Source organism: Euprymna scolopes, chromosome 18 (genome assembly GCF_053919585.1).
Source record: "Euprymna scolopes isolate OS-2025 chromosome 18, ASM5391958v1, whole genome shotgun sequence".
NCBI lineage: Eukaryota > Metazoa > Mollusca > Cephalopoda > Sepiida > Sepiolidae > Euprymna > Euprymna scolopes.
This window is the reverse complement of record NC_136499.1, coordinates 19842913-19861770: the sequence shown is the minus strand read 5'-3', so window position 1 is coordinate 19861770 and position 18858 is coordinate 19842913. Positions and strand designations below refer to the sequence as shown.

The following is an 18858-nucleotide window of genomic DNA, read 5'->3' as shown; positions in this document are numbered from 1 at the left end:
ATGTTGTGATATAAATTTCCATTAATCATTTAAAAATGATTTGATTGATGTTGTGATATAAATTTCCATTAATCATTTAAAAATGATTTGATTGATGTTGTTATATAAATTTCCATTAATCATTTAAAAATGATTTGATTTATGTTGTGATACAAATTTCCATTAATCATTTAAAAATGATTTGATTGATGTTGTGATATAAATTTCCATTAATCATTTAAAAATGATTTGATTTATGTTGTGATATAAATTTCTATTAATCATTTTAAAATGATTTGATTTATGTTGTGATATAAATTTCCATTAATCATTTTAAAATGATTTGATTGATGTTGTTATATAAATTTCCATTAATCATTTAAAAATGATTTGATTGATGTTGTGATATAAATTTCCATTAATCATTTAAAAATGATTTGATTGATGTTGTTATATAAATTTCCATTAATCATTTTAAAATGATTTGATTTATGTTGTGATATAAATTTCCATTAATCATTTAAAAATGATTTGATTGATGTTGTGATATAAATTTCCATTAATCATTTAAAAATGATTTGATTGATGTTGTTATATAAATTTCCATTAATCATTTAAAAATGATTTGATTGATGTTGTGATATAAATTTCCATTAATCATTTAAAAATGATTTGATTGATGTTGTGATATAAATTTCCATTAATCATTTAAAAATGATTTGATTTATGTTGTTATATAAATTTCCATTAATCATTTAAAAATGATTTGATTGATGTTGTTATATAAATTTCCATTAATCATTTAAAAATGATTTGATTTATGTTGTGATATAAATTTCCATTAATCATTTAAAAATGATTTGATTGATGTTGTGATATAAATTTCCATTAATCATTTAAAAATGATTTGATTTATGTTGTGATATAAATTTCCATTAATCATTTAAAAATGATTTGATTTATGTTGTGATATAAATTTCCATTAATCATTTTAAAATGATTTGATTGATGTTGTGATATAAATTTCCATTAATCATTTAAAAATGATTTGATTTATGTTGTGATATAAATTTCCATTAATCATTTAAAAATGATTTGATTGATGTTGTGATATAAATTTCCATTAATCATTTAAAAATGATTTGATTGATGTTGTTATATAAATTTCCATTAATCATTTTAAAATGATTTGATTTATGTTGTGATATAAATTTCCATTAATCATTTAAAAATGATTTGATTGATGTTGTGATATAAATTTCCATTAATCATTTAAAAATGATTTGATTGATGTTGTTATATAAATTTCCATTAATCATTTAAAAATGATTTGATTGATGTTGTGATATAAATTTCCATTAATCATTTAAAAATGATTTGATTGATGTTGTGATATAAATTTCCATTAATCATTTAAAAATGATTTGATTTATGTTGTTATATAAATTTCCATTAATCATTTAAAAATGATTTGATTGATGTTGTTATATAAATTTCCATTAATCATTTAAAAATGATTTGATTTATGTTGTGATATAAATTTCCATTAATCATTTAAAAATGATTTGATTGATGTTGTGATATAAATTTCCATTAATCATTTAAAAATGATTTGATTTATGTTGTGATATAAATTTCCATTAATCATTTAAAAATGATTTGATTTATGTTGTGATATAAATTTCCATTAATCATTTTAAAATGATTTGATTGATGTTGTGATATAAATTTCCATTAATCATTTAAAAATGATTTGATTTATGTTGTGATATAAATTTCCATTAATCATTTAAAAATGATTTGATTGATGTTGTGATATAAATTTCCATTAATCATTTAAAAATGATTTGATTGATGTTGTTATATAAATTTCCATTAATCATTTAAAAATGATTTGATTTATGTTGTGATACAAATTTCCATTAATCATTTAAAAATGATTTGATTGATGTTGTGATATAAATTTCCATTAATCATTTAAAAATGATTTGATTTATGTTGTGATATAAATTTCCATTAATCATTTTAAAATGATTTGATTTATGTTGTGATATAAATTTCCATTAATCATTTTAAAATGATTTGATTGATGTTGTTATATAAATTTCCATTAATCATTTAAAAATGATTTGATTGATGTTGTGATATAAATTTCCATTAATCATTTAAAAATGATTTGATTGATGTTGTTATATAAATTTCCATTAATCATTTTAAAATGATTTGATTTATGTTGTGATATAAATTTCCATTAATCATTTAAAAATGATTTGATTGATGTTGTGATATAAATTTCCATTAATCATTTAAAAATGATTTGATTGATGTTGTTATATAAATTTCCATTAATCATTTAAAAATGATTTGATTGATGTTGTGATATAAATTTCCATTAATCATTTAAAAATGATTTGATTGATGTTGTGATATAAATTTCCATTAATCATTTAAAAAATATTTGATTTATGTTGTTATATAAATTTCCATTAATCATTTAAAAATGATTTGATTGATGTTGTTATATAAATTTCCATTAATCATTTAAAAATGATTTGATTTATGTTGTGATATAAATTTCCATTAATCATTTAAAAATGATTTGATTGATGTTGTGATATAAATTTCCATTAATCATTTAAAAATGATTTGATTTATGTTGTGATATAAATTTCCATTAATCATTTTAAAATGATTTGATTGATGTTGTTATATAAATTTCCATTAATCATTTAAAAATGATTTGATTGATGTTGTGATATAAATTTCCATTAATCATTTAAAAATGATTTGATTGATGTTGTTATATAAATTTCCATTAATCATTTTAAAATGATTTGATTGATGTTGTTATATAAATTTCCATTAATCATTTTAAAATGATTTGATTGATGTTGTTATATAAATTTCCATTAATAATTTAAAAATGATTTGATTGATGTTGTTATATAAATTTCCATTAATCATTTAAAAATGATTTGATTGATGTTGTTATATAAATTTCCATTAATCATTTAAAAATGATTTGATTGATGTTGTGATATAAATTTCCATTAATCATTTAAAAATGATTTGATTGATGTTGTTATATAAATTTCCATTAATCATTTAAAAATGATTTGATTGATGTGGTTATATAAATTTCCATTAATCATTTAAAAATGATTTGATTGATGTTGTTATATAAATTTCCATTAATCATTTAAAAATGATTTGATTGATGTTGTTATATAAATTTCCATTAATCATTTAAAAATGATTTGATTTATGTTGTTATATAAATTTCCATTAATCATTTAAAAATGATTTGATTGATGTTGTTATATAAATTTCCATTAATCATTTAAAAATGATTTGATTGATGTTGTTATATAAATTTCCATTAATCATTTAAAAATGATTTGATTTATGTTGTTATATAAATTTCCATTAATCATTTAAAAATGATTTGATTGATGTTGTTATATAAATTTCCATTAATCATTTTAAAATGATTTGATTTATGTTGTGATATAAATTTCCATTAATCATTTAAAAATGATTTGATTGATGTTGTGATATAAATTTCCATTAATCATTTAAAAATGATTTGATTTATGTTGTTATATAAATTTCCATTAATCATTTAAAAATGATTTGATTTATGTTGTGATACAAATTTCCATTAATCATTTAAAAATGATTTGATTTATGTTGTGATATAAATTTCCATTAATCATTTTAAAATGATTTGATTTATGTTGTGATATAAATTTCCATTAATCATTTTAAAATGATTTGATTGATGTTGTTATATAAATTTCCATTAATCATTTAAAAATGATTTGATTGATGTTGTTATATAAATTTCCATTAATCATTTAAAAATGATTTGATTGATGTTGTGATATAAATTTCCATTAATCATTTAAAAATGATTTGATTGATGTTGTTATATAAATTTCCATTAATCATTTTAAAATGATTTGATTTATGTTGTGATATAAATTTCCATTAATCATTTAAAAATGATTTGATTGATGTTGTGATATAAATTTCCATTAATCATTTTAAAACGATTTGATTGATGTTGTGATATAAATTTCCATTAATCATTTAAAAATGATTTGATTGATGTTGTTATATAAATTTCCATTAATCATTTAAAAATGATTTGATTGATGTTGTTATATAAATTTCCATTAATCATTTAAAAATGATTTGATTGATGTTGTTATATAAATTTCCATTAATCATTTTAAAATGATTTGATTGATGTTGTTATATAAATTTCCATTAATCATTTTAAAATGATTGGATTGATGTTGTTATATAAATTTCCATTAATCATTTAAAAATGATTTGATTGATGTTGTGATATAAATTTCCATTAATCATTTAAAAATGATTTGATTTATGTTGTTATATAAATTTCCATTAATCATTTAAAAATGATTTGATTTATGTTGTTATATAAATTTCCATTAATCATTTAAAAATGATTTGATTTATGTTGTGATATAAATTTCCATTAATCATTTTAAAATGATTTGATTGATGTTGTGATATAAATTTCCATTAATCATTTAAAAATGATTTGATTTATGTTGTGATATAAATTTCCATTAATCATTTTAAAATGATTTGATTGATGTTGTGATATAAATTTCCATTAATCATTTAAAAATGATTTGATTGATGTTGTGATATAAATTTCCATTAATCATTTAAAAATGATTTGATTGATGTTGTTATATAAATTTCCATTAATCATTTAAAAATGATTTGATTGATGTTGTGATATAAATTTCCATTAATCATTTAAAAATGATTTGATTGATGTTGTTATATAAATTTCCATTAATCATTTAAAAATGATTTGATTGATGTTGTGATATAAATTTCCATTAATCATTTAAAAATGTTTTGATTGATGTTGTTATATAAATTTCCATTAATCATTTTAAAATGATTTGATTGATGTTGTTATATAAATTTCCATTAATCATTTTAAAATGATTTGATTGATGTTGTTATATAAATTTCCATTAATCATTTAAAAATGATTTGATTGATGTTGTTATATAAATTTCCATTAATCATTTAAAAATGATTTGATTGATGTTGTTATATAAATTTCCATTAATCATTTTAAAATGATTTGATTGATGTTGTTATATAAATTTCCATTAATCATTTTAAAATGATTGGATTGATGTTGTTATATAAATTTCCATTAATCATTTAAAAATGATTTGATTGATGTTGTGATATAAATTTCCATTAATCATTTAAAAATGATTTGATTGATGTTGTGATATAAATTTCCATTAATCATTTAAAAATGATTTGATTGATGTTGTGATATAAATTTCCATTAATCATTTAAAAATGATTTGATTTATGTTGTGATATAAATTTCCATTAATCATTTTAAAATGATTTGATTGATGTTGTGATATAAATTTCCATTAATCATTTAAAAATGATTTGATTGATGTTGTGATATAAATTTCCATTAATCATTTAAAAATGATTTGATTGATGTTGTTATATAAATTTCCATTAATCATTTAAAAATGATTTGATTGATGTTGTGATATAAATTTCCATTAATCATTTAAAAATGATTTGATTGATGTTGTTATATAAATTTCCATTAATCATTTAAAAATGATTTGATTGATGTTGTGATATAAATTTCCATTAATCATTTAAAAATGATTTGATTGATGTTGTTATATAAATTTCCATTAATCATTTTAAAATGATTTGATTGATGTTGTTATATAAATTTCCATTAATCATTTTAAAATGATTTGATTGATGTTGTGATATAAATTTCCATTAATCATTTAAAAATGATTTGATTGATGTTGTTATATAAATTTCCATTAATCATTTAAAAATGATTTGATTGATGTTGTGATATAAATTTCCATTAATCATTTAAAAATGATTTGATTGATGTTGTTATATAAATTTCCATTAATCATTTAAAAATGATTTGATTGATGTTGTGATATAAATTTCCATTAATCATTTAAAAATGATTTGATTGATGTTGTTATATAAATTTCCATTAATCATTTTAAAATGATTTGATTGATGTTGTTATATAAATTTCCATTAATCATTTTAAAATGATTTGATTGATGTTGTTATATAAATTTCCATTAATCATTTAAAAATGATTTGATTGATGTTGTTATATAAATTTCCATTAATCATTTAAAAATGATTTGATTGATGTTGTTATATAAATTTCCATTAATCATTTAAAAATGATTTGATTGATGTTGTGATATAAATTTCCATTAATCATTTAAAAATGATTTGATTGATGTTGTTATATAAATTTCCATTAATCATTTAAAAATGATTTGATTGATGTTGTTATATAAATTTCCATTAATCATTTTAAAATGATTTGATTGATGTTGTTATATAAATTTCCATTAATCATTTAAAAATGATTTGATTTATGTTGTTATATAAATTTCCATTAATCATTTAAAAATGATTTGATTTATGTTGTTATATAAATTTCCATTAATCATTTAAAAATGATTTGATTGATGTTGTTATATAAATTTCCATTAATCATTTAAAAATGATTTTATTTATGTTGTTATATAAATTTCCATTAATCATTTAAAAATGATTTGATTTATGTTGTTATATAAATTTCCATTAATCATTTAAAAATGATTTGATTGATGTTGTTATATAAATTTCCATTAATCATTTAAAAATGATTTGATTTATGTTGTGATACAAATTTCCATTAATCATTTAAAAATGATTTGATTGATGTTGTGATATAAATTTCCATTAATCATTTAAAAATGATTTGATTGATGTTGTTATATAAATTTCCATTAATCATTTAAAAATGATTTGATTGATGTTGTGATATAAATTTCCATTAATCATTTTAAAATGATTTGATTGATGTTGTTATATAAATTTCCATTAATCATTTAAAAATGATTTGATTGATGTTGTTATATAAATTTCCATTAATCATTTAAAAATGATTTGATTGATGTTGTTATATAAATTTCCATTAATCATTTAAAAATGATTTGATTGATGTTGTGATATAAATTTCCATTAATCATTTAAAAATGATTTGATTGATGTTGTGATATAAATTTCCATTAATCATTTAAAAATGATTTGATTTATGTTGTGATATAAATTTCCATTAATCATTTTAAAATGATTTGATTGATGTTGTGATATAAATTTCCATTAATCATTTAAAAATGATTTGATTGATGTTGTGATATAAATTTCCATTAATCATTTAAAAATGATTTGATTGATGTTGTTATATAAATTTCCATTAATCATTTAAAAATGATTTGATTGATGTTGTGATATAAATTTCCATTAATCATTTAAAAATGATTTGATTGATGTTGTTATATAAATTTCCATTAATCATTTAAAAATGATTTGATTGATGTTGTGATATAAATTTCCATTAATCATTTAAAAATGATTTGATTGATGTTGTGATATAAATTTCCATTAATCATTTAAAAATGATTTGATTTATGTTGTGATAGTTACAAATTTCCATTAATCATTAAAAAATGATTTGATTTATGTTGTGATAGTTACAAATTTCCATTAATCATTTAAAAATGATTTGATTTATGTTGTGATAGTTACAAATTTCCATTAATCATTTAAAAATGATTTGATTTATGTTGTGATATAAATTTCCATTAATCATTTAAAAATGATTTATGTTTTGATACAAATTTCTATTAATCATTTAAAAATGATTTCATTTATGTTGTGATAGTTACAAATTTCCATTAATCATTTAAAAATGATTTATGTTGTGATAGTTACAAAATTCCATTAATCATTTAAAAATGATTGATGTTGTGATACAAATTTCCATTAATCATTTAAAAATGAGTTGATTTATGTTGTGATAGTTACAAATTTCCATTAATCATTTAAAAATGATTTGATTTATGTTGTGATAGTTACAAATTTCTATTAATCATTTAAAAATGATTTGATTTATGTTGTGATAGTTACAAATTTCAATTAATCAATTAAAAATGATTTGATTTATGTTGTGATAGTTACAAATTTCCATTAATCATTTAAAAATGATTTGATTTATGTTGTGATACAAATTTCCATTAATCATTTAAACATGATTTATGTTATGAGAGTTACAAATTTCTATTAATCATTTAAACATGATTTATGTTATGATAGTTACAAATTTCCATTAATCATTTAAACATGATTTGATTTATGTTGTGATAGTTATTTTTTTAAATAATTAATGGAAATTTGTAACTATCACAACATAAATCAAATCATTTTTAAATGATTAATGGAAATTTGTAACTATCACAACATAAATGAAATCATTTTTAAATGATTAATGGAAATTTATAACTATCACAACATAAATCAAATCATTTTTAAATGATTAATGGAAATTTGTAACTATCACAACATAAATCAAATCATTTTTAAATGATTAATGGAAATCTGTATCACAACATAAATCAAATCATTTTTAAATGATTAATGGAAATTTGTATCACAACATAAATCAAATCATTTTTAAATGATTAATGGAAATTTGTAACTATCACAACATAAATCAAATCATTTTTAAATGATTAATGGAAATCTGTATCACAACATAAATCAAATCATTTTTAAATGATTAATAGAAATTTGTAACTATCACAACATAAATCAAATCATTTTTAAATGATTAATGGAAATTTGTATCACAACATAAATCAAATCATTTTTAAATGATTAATGGAAATTTATAACTATCACAACATCAATCAAATCATTTTTAAATGATTAATGGAAATTTGTAACTATCACAACATAAATCAAATCATTTTTAAATGATTAATGGAAATTTGTAACTATCACCACATAAATCAAATCATTTTTAAATGATTAATGGAAATTTATAACTATCACAACATAAATCAAATCATTTTTAAATGATTAATGGAAATTTGTATCACAACATAAATCAAATCATTTTTAAATGATTAATGGAAATTCATATCACAACATAAATCAAATCAGTTTTAAATGATTAATGGAAATTTATATCACAACATAAATGAAATCATTTTTAAATGATTAATGGAAATTTGTAACTATCACAACATAAATCAAATCATTTTTAAATGATTAATGGAAATTTGTTACTATCACAACATAAATCAAATCATTTTTAAATGATTAATAGAAATTTGTAACTATCACAACATAAATCAAATAATTTTTAAATGATTAATGGAAATTTGTAACCATCACAACATCTATCATTTTTAAATGATTAATGGAAATTTATAACTATCACAACATAAATCAAATCATTTTTAAATTATTAATAGAAATTTTTAACTATCACAACATAAATCAAATCATTTTTAATGATTAATAGAAATTTGTAACTATCACAACATAAATCAAATCATTTTTAAATGATTAATAGAAATTTGTAACTATCACAACATAAATCAAGCCATCTTTAAATGAGTAATGGAAATTTGTAACTATCACAACATAAATGAAATCATTTTTAAATGATTAATAGAAATTTGTAACTATCACAACATAAATCAAATCATTTTTAAATGATTAATAGAAATTTATAACTATCACAACATAAATCAAGCCATTTTTAAATGATTAATAAAAATTTGTAACTATCACAACATAAATCAAGCCATTTTTAAATGATTAATAGAAATTTGTAACTATCACAAAATAAATCATTTTTAAATGATTAATGGAAATTTGTAACTATCACAACATAAATCAAATCATTTTTAAATGTTTAATAGAAATTTGTAACTATCACAACATAAATCAAATCATTTTTAAATGATTAATAGAAATTTGTAACTATCACAACATAAATGAAATCATTTTTAAATGATTAATAGAAATTTATAACTATCACAACATAAATCAAATCATTTTTAAATGATTAATGGAAATTTGTAACTATCACAACATAAATGAAATCATTTTTGAATGATTAATAGAAATTTGTAACTATCACAACATAAATCAAATCATTTTTAAATGATTAATGGAAATTTGTAACTATCACAACATAAATGAAATCATTTTTAAATGTTTAATAGAAATTTGTAACTATCACAACATAAATCAAGCCATTTTTAAATGATGAATAGAAATTTGTAACTATCACAACATTAATCAAATCAGTTTTAAATGATTAATGGAAATTTGTAACTATCACAACATAAATGAAATCATTTTTAAATGATTAATGGAAATTTGTAACTATCACAACATAAATTAATCATTTAAAAATGATTTGATTTATGTTGTGATAGTTATAAATTTCCATTAATCATTTAAAAATGATTTATGTTGTGATAGTTACAAATTTCTATTAATCATTTTAAAATTATTTCATTTATGTTGTGATAGTTTCAAATTTCCATTAATCATTTAAAAATGATTGATGTTGTGATAGTTACAAATTTCTATTAATCATTTAAAAATGATTTGATAGTTGTTGTGATAGTTACAAATTTCCATTAATCATTTAAAAATGATTTGATTTATAAAAATAAAATCTACTCGATCAATTTACATTATTTTTGGAATATAATATTGTCATTTCGTCACAGGTACGTACATCATACAGATTTCTCTTTATTTTTGTTTTTTGATATAACGAGAATTCTGAATGAGATCATAATCAGCTTTTCAGAGCCTGGACCAATTACATTTCTTTAAGAATACCCTCACAGGATTATCTTCTTTTTATCAATAAAAATGTTTCGTTGGCTCTTTATGCAAACTTTTTTATGTTTTCAGGTTGTTGAGGGCCAAGAAATGTGTGTATTGGAAGCCATGAAAATGCAGAATAGTTTAGTTGCCGGAAAAACAGGAAAGGTAACAATATTTTATTGTTTGGAGATTTCCTATGCCAGTGAAACCTATAAGACACTATGTAGCTTAATTGTCATATATATTTTTATTACTTATTACCTGGCACTAGTGACATATTGAGTACTACTGAAGTAAATACTGAAAATCAAGCAGCAAAATCCCACCCCTACACAGTAAAGATCCCTAGATGTAAGTTTCTTCCCCAGAACTGCCAGACTTTGGAACTCCCTTCCGGGTTCCTACTTTCCAACTGTACTGACATGCAGAAGTGCAAGTGTAATGTGAACAAACATTTTGCTGCTCAACTCCCTACATAGTATCCCTACAACTTCTGTCTCTGATAGTAGCCTCCTACATCAAAGTGGCACTGTTTGTTTGGGGTGAAAATTGAATTTAAAAAAATCAATACATAAAATATCATATTGCCTTATAAAATTTTATGTAAATACATGAAATAATAAGGCACTTGTATATTACTGTCACAGTACAACTTTTTTGGTTTCATTTTGAAGAGACCAGAACGGGGGGGGGGAGACAATGTAATTTCAGAACTAGAAGAATTGGAAATGTTAACAATATCAACAACAATACAATAACATGAAACGTTAATTATCTTAATATTTATTGAATTAAAATAAAATGGAGAAAATTATAACATTTTATGTGAAAGCATGAAATGTACATGTATAGAAATGAAATGTAAAGAAAAGGATTTCAGATAAAAGATAAACTTTCAATTACTAAAATGACAAGTTTGAATTTTAAATTTCAATTTATTACGAAATTCAAGAACATTGACATATTTATTGGTTATAAAAATAATTTGATATATATATATATATACTGAATATATATGAATGAAAACATTTATCAATACAGAATAATTTTATTTATTTCAGTGTAAATACGCAGTTTTATTCAATATTAAAACACTATATAGTTTAAAAAAGATCTGTACACTATTAATTTTATTTATTTTAATGAAATTTTTATTTTATAAATTTTTAACTTTCCTTTACATTGTTCAATAAAATTAGTGAAACTAATAATATTAAAATACTTAGAAAAAAAAAGGTCTAAAATATATGAAAAAATTCATCCAGTATTTTTGTTTTTATAAAATAAAATTTGATCAGCAAGTGATTTTTAGCTGGTTTATGATGGATGTGTGATTGATCTTAATTTAAGCAGAAAATAGCGAATGAGACATTTCGCTGTTAAAAAGTGTTTACTATTTGGTGTAAAAAAAAAAAAAAAAGGAGAAACTAACACGTAAGTTATTTATTTTATAAGTTTTTAAGTTTACTTTTTGCTGAATAAAATCAATGAAATATTACCTCAATATTAAAAAAAATGCATAAACTTAAAAAGAACAAAATGTAAACTAAAATTTATGCAAATTCATGCAGTACTTTGTTTTTATAAAATTTGATCAGTAAACAATTTTTATGATATTATGATGACTGATATTTAAACTCTGAATTATGTTGCTTGGCCTTTGACCTTAATCTTAGGAGAAAATGTCAGATGAGACTTTCTGTTAAAATTTTTTTTGCTTGTTTAAAAGAAATTGCTTCAAGTTGCATAATTTTTGTTGTAGTGTACTTTTTAAAAACCTAACTAATAAATATATAATAATTTTTTTTACCATTTTTTTTTTTTAATTTATATTGGATAAACACCAAATTATGTTCTAGATTAGACTTAATTTTAACAAAATTCTTTTAGTAACTTGCATTCTTGTTCTACTTTCCTTTTCCTCTAGAAATCAATTATTTATTTTTTTGTATCTGCATGTTTTTCTTTTAATATTGTCGCTTGGTGCATCACTTGTAATTGTACTTTTTGTGTCCTATGCTATATATTGGTCATCCCTGTTTTAATGCTATTCAATCATGATGCTGGTTTTCAATCAGGAATATTTATAAGCCCCTCTCCTCCCTCCACACCTTCTAGAATGATTGGGATAAAAATAAAACATTTCTTAATCATTTTCTTCTCTTTCTTTTTAGGTGAAAAAAGTTGCGTTTGCAGCAGGAGCAACCGTGAATGAAGCCGACATTCTCGTAGAACTGGAATAATGTACTCATATGCTAGTAATGTTAATGCTGTATGGAATTAGTCATTCAAGAAATGGCCTGAACTTGCCGCTATATCAATACCTTTTAAAAAAAAGTAAATATGCAGAAATTTGGAGAGGGGGGGGGGTAGTGATAGAATATACAAATGAATAGAACTATAGGAGAATTATTGGAATTGATTCTGTCTTTTTGAGGACAAAAAAAAATTTTGTTTGGTCTCTGGATGACTTTTTATTTTCCAGTTTTTTTTTCCCCTCATTTTATTTGTTTTTTTTTGTTTTTTTTTTTACTCCTGAATTTTAAACCAAAGTATTTTTGAAAAATATTTTACAAATTTCAGCATTTTATTTTTAAATCTGGATATTAAATGTAATTACCTTTTAATGTAATTTACACACAATTATCATATCGTATGATATCGTACATATCAATCAGAGAAATAAAAAAAAGAAAATTCAAATAATTATCCCAGCATTTGTGTTAATAATTTCACATCTGGAATTTTTATGAAACTTTTTACCATGTATGAATCGTTCAATCGTCACTTTTTGTTATTTTTATAACAAGATGGTAATGCTACTCATTTATTTAAAATAAATTGCTTCCTTTTGGTTTTGTTTTCCATTTCCATTCTGGCCCTATCAGTAGGGCATCATAATATGCTGACTGTCCCCTGAAAAGAGTAAAAGTCCCTCAATGAAGCCACCTATTGGCCGTGGTTGGCAACTTGTGATGCCTTAGGATGAGAGCTTGTTTGTTTAAAGACTTGAAGATCAGGGTTTAGCTCCCCAACTTCCCAACACACCACTCTGACCCTCACGTAGGAACGAAAAAAAACCCAAAACATTATACAATGGAATTATCCGGCGAACCGTTTTTCAGATTATACAAATTATATATACAAATCATATTTGGCATAGAATGACCCACAGCAGTTGATTTGCCACAAAACCTAACTTGTTTTCCTTTGCAAAACTCAATTATGTTTTGCAAAGCCATAAACAGAAACAACTTTCTTCTATAAAACAATCAAACCAAACACAAGAAATATTTGAATATATAAAGAACCTGAAGCATAAATTTTTTTTTTACCAAAATGACCATATTAAATAACCTGAAAGGGGTTCATATACTACAAACGAGTATGATCCTTCATTCTATAAGAAATAGTAAATCTAAAACATGCTAATCGCCTCAACAAAATATACCAAATATAACAAAAAAAGTCATAAAACCAAATAACCTAAACACAAAAAAAGGCAGACATTTTCTTGGCATTAAATGATGTCCAGAGATTGACAAACAAAATAAATAAATTCAATTTTCCTTCTATGTAGATTTATTTATTAAAGACAAAGTTTTTAATCCAGTGTTATTATATAAGTTTCGTAATCTTGGAACAGATTTGATAATATATTAAACAATCTCTAAAAAAAAAAAAATTTACTATTAACAAAATATTATTCCACCTATTAATCTGATATGCAAATAATTAAATAGATAAGTTCATATTTATTTAAAACTCCTATAATTGGTTATCTGAAAGCTAGCATAGAGAAATGTAAATTTTTTTAATTCATTTATTTTATTTATAATCAGACAATGCTGTGAAAAATAGCGCCAGTTTAAAATGTTCTGAGCCAGAATAAGTATTTTTTCAAAAAGAAAGTGAAGTGAATTTTGTTTTTGTAAAAAAAAAATAAAAAGTTTTCCACATGTCTGAATACCTTATATACCAAATTTCAAAGAAAAAAACAGAAAAGGCAAAATGTATGTTTCTTATGTTTGTTATATTTGTGGATGCTGCTTTCAAATATAATTTTGTTTTGTTTGCTACTGTACGAATAGAAACCCGTAGTATTTAATGAATTGCCATGTTGCAGTAATGAAAATATAAAAAATGCGTGCAAAACAATAAGGTAGAAATTAATAATTAAAGAAAATAGTTTTCAAAGGAATTAGAACTTTAAGCTATTTCCCATGTCTTTACGGCAAATGTCACGTGACAAAACAACGTTTCTACATGGAACTCACACCCCTGACGTTAGTCTCGCGTGACCTACGCACTGTTCCAACATTTCAAAATACAAACGCTCAGATACCATGCGCGGCTCTTTCTTTCTCTAACTTTACAACATGGCAAGGAAAAGAAGAAAAAAGAAAGAAAACAACATACTGAAGATGGAGTCTAGCCCCGAAACATATTTATGTTATAAATTTCAAACAAGTAAAATATTTGGTTATTTTCTAATATTACGTTGTGATTTGGCTTTTAAGCATATTTGATGCATATTTTATTACAATAACAAGGATGCATCCTTTTTTATCGGCCGAACACTCCATAATTTGACCTGAAAAAAAAAAGAAAAAACAATAAATTAAAAAAAAAAGTTTTAAATACACATTCCGTGACAAAAATAGAAATACAAGAAAAAATGTAAATATCAAGAAAAGTTGCAGTTTATAATGTTTATTTACACTTATTAATTAAAAAAAAAATTTTTTTTGCAAAGTATTTAACAACAAAAGTTGGTTTGTTTTCAAATACATGCTGAACCAAACACATGCACACACACACACATGCATGTGTAAATTTACTGAATATTTATATATATTTATTTTTTTCCAAAGAAGTGGAATTTTGTATTGTTTGTTTACATTTATTTTTTTATTTATTTATTGTTTTTTGCAATTGTTTTAACAACAAAAGTTGTATTTTTTGTATCACCCGCATCGCTGGACCAAATAATGTTTCTTAATGACGCCCCATTTTTTAATTCTATTTTATTTATTGTTCGTTTATAATGGGAAGAATAGAATTCCGGAATATGAGAATTATCAGCTAATCAGAATAGACATTGGTCCCAGTGTCAACTGGTATCAGTGTTCGGACTAAATATTTAGAGAGAAAAATAGGAACTCCTCTAAAAATGTTGCAATTGTGATGGTGTTGCTCGTCTGATGCAATGTGGTATTTTATTATCACGACTGAATGTGTCTAAAGTGTTGTTTGAAAATTACATAAGACAATGGCTATTAGCTTAGATGCATTGAATTTTTATGTGGCATCTGTTGTTGCAAACTTACGATACTTTGGTTCAGAGGGGAATTTCTGCTGTCATTTTATTATATAGAAGATATGGGTGTGTGGAAAAAAAAAAATTCAGTTAGCCATATCTCATTATCACTAATTGACTAAAAAATGAAAAAAAATACTGTTTTGATGTTGGAGGGAGGAAAGGAAGAGGGACAACATTCAGTACAATGCTAGGGATCGGATCCAATTGAAATGTAAACCATCCACTCACACACAGTAGTCTAATATACTGTTTGACCCATTTAAATAATGGGTTTCAAAGTCATAATGGAAATTGTCATTCACTTTCTTTATGATAAAGTTTTGATCACTTGGGAATTTCAGGTGCTTTATGTAAGGGGACGTTGATACCTTCCTACAAAAAACTTTTCACCGTTCACTAGATAAAACAGAGGGGGGTAGAGTGGTAGCTCTAGATATATCTAAGGCTTTTGACAAGGTATGGCACGATGGTGTGCTAAGGAAAATTAGATTATATGGTATCACTGGAAGAATTCATAAAGTAATTAATTCCTTCTTAGATAAGAGAAAAATCCAGGTTGTTCTTGACAGTCATTCATCTAAACAATATGATATAAATGCGGGAGTACCTCAGGGGTCTATCCTTGGACCTTTATTTTTCTTGATATTCATAAATGACCTCCCTGATAAAATTGTTTCGGAGATGGGTATATTTGCCAATGACACCACTCTCTATAACAGACACGAGGGGAAAACAAATGAACACATATCTAAGGAAATGGCAGAAGCACTAGAGGATGACCTCAAATCTGTAGTTGAATGGGCACAAAAATGGATGGTCATATTCAATTCTGCCAATACTAAGCTTGTTTCCTGCAATAATTACAAGAAACCTTCTCTACCACCAATGGCCAAGAACACATTACCCGAAAGTACTTCCTTTAAACTTCTTGGTCTATCGTTTACAGGGAACATGAACTGGAATAGATACATTGAGAGTATTGCTAAGGCTGCTGCGAAGAAGGTAGGCTCTCTCTACCGTGCTAGAAAACTACTTATGCCTGAAAGTATCCTGTACCTCTATAAGGCTGCCATTCGCACATGTTTAGCGTACTGTTGTCACATATGTTACTTGTCTCTCACTCCTTGACAGGGTTCAAAAGAGAGTCGCCAACCTGATAGGTCCTAAGCTTCAGCCTCTGTCCCATCGATGAAATGTTGCATCCCTCTGCCTATTCTACAAGTACTTTAATGGTGAATGCTCTGATGAACTACAAGCTCTTCTACCCCTTCGACGTGAATACCTCCGACAAGCAGCTAAATCCCACCCCTTTACAGTAGAGATCCCTTGGTGCAAATAGTTTCTTCCTCAGAGCTGCTAGACTTTGGAACTCGCTTCCGAGATTCTGCTTTCCCAACTGTACTGATATGCAGAAGTTCAAGTGTAATGTGAACAAACATCTTGTTGCTCATCTCCCTTCATAGTACCCCTGCAACTTATGTCTTCAAAGTGGCACTGTGTCTTGTTTGGGGTGAAAATTGAATTAAAAAAAATAACCCCCAAAAATGTAACGTCATCATCTCCCTTAAAGGGGATATCTCAGTGATTGAGACATTTTCTAAATTTGATATTCTCAAGAGGAATTCGGTTCATTCCACTTAGCGGGAGTGCCGCTTCAAGACTGGGTGGGGGGAGGACAGACTTGCAACTAATAAATCTTTATATTATTTAGATTGCTTGGGGTTATTTTTTTTTTTTTTTACCTGGGAGTCACCACTTAAGGCCCAAAAGCCACTCAAGGATAAGGGTTAATAAATGTAAGATGGTAGTGTAGTAATCGTTAACGTTGTAGATTGGGTAGAATTTTATTGTTCATGTGGACGACTTAACAAGAACTTGATTACATTAACTTTGAAGGCTGCCATATTGTATTAAACCGAGAAGCAGGCCAGCGGAACAGTGTTCCAAAGGCGAGCAGTTTTGCTGAGTGTTTTTGGTGAATGTTTGGCAAGAAGAAGCCATAGATTTGTGTTCAGTTGAGCACTTCTCATGAAAATAATGATAAAGCAGAGACAGGCCTGCAACGTTGCTTCTGTGGGAAAGAGGTTGCAGGGAAAAGAAAAGGACATCGCCTATTTGGTTTCAAAGCCGGTTTTTAACTAACTCTGTTAAGACTGCTTTCATCTTGGTTTTCTTCCAACATTTCGATATTATTAGTGAATGGTGGAAAATGTTTTTTTTTTTTTTTCAATGAACATAGTCGTTAGAAATTCAAAACGCAAATAACGCCAAGTCTATTTCATTTTTCTTTTCAATAAATCTGTGTCTGTTCCGTTTTCGTTTTTTTTTTTTTTTTTTTTTTTGTATGATATTTGAATATTTTTCAGATGAGCATTGATAAATATTTCTGAATTTCTAATGACTATATTCGCCGAGAAAACAAAAAACCAAACATTTTAACAATGACATCAAGTGAGAACGCACCTGAAGATTGTCGGAGGTTACATTGGCCGAAATGTTGTGAGAAAACCAACCAAATTAAGAACAATAGTACAAACAATCCATATAATAAAAAAAAATATTATACCTTAGTTTGAACAAGTCAAAACAAGTATAATAATTTAAAAACTCAAGGATCAATCTGTCTCCCCTTTCTGCCTCTTTGAAGCGTACACAAACCCAATTACTAATGAGATACTAAACCAAACTCTTCCGTTTCCCACCTGACTACAAGTTGGATGTTTTCAAGTCCAACATAAACAAATTCCTGATGAACCGTCCCCTTAAGTAAGAAACTTTATCAGATCTCC

At 23.9% G+C, this 18858-nt stretch overlaps 1 protein-coding gene and 1 long non-coding RNA gene across 2 annotated transcripts in view; one reads left to right on the top strand and one right to left on the bottom strand.

The window, feature by feature from the left end:
- The window catches only part of LOC145297514 (propionyl-CoA carboxylase alpha chain, mitochondrial-like), a 139081-nt gene extending 125626 nt beyond the window's left edge, over nt 1–13455 (top strand). Inside the window, exons 22-23 of the mRNA XM_080143415.1 lie at nt 10834–10911; nt 12921–13455. Coding sequence (XP_079999541.1) covers nt 10834–10911; nt 12921–12989 — 147 coding nt within the window. The 3' untranslated portion in view covers nt 12990–13455. The remainder of the gene's footprint in view (nt 1–10833; nt 10912–12920) is intronic.
- A 1710-nt stretch (nt 13456–15165) lies between these two features.
- LOC145297515 (uncharacterized) overlaps nt 15166–18858 on the bottom strand; it is a 54544-nt gene continuing 50851 nt past the window's right edge. Inside the window, exon 2 of the long non-coding RNA XR_013870255.1 lies at nt 15166–15340. This is a non-coding gene — a long non-coding RNA (uncharacterized LOC145297515). The remainder of the gene's footprint in view (nt 15341–18858) is intronic.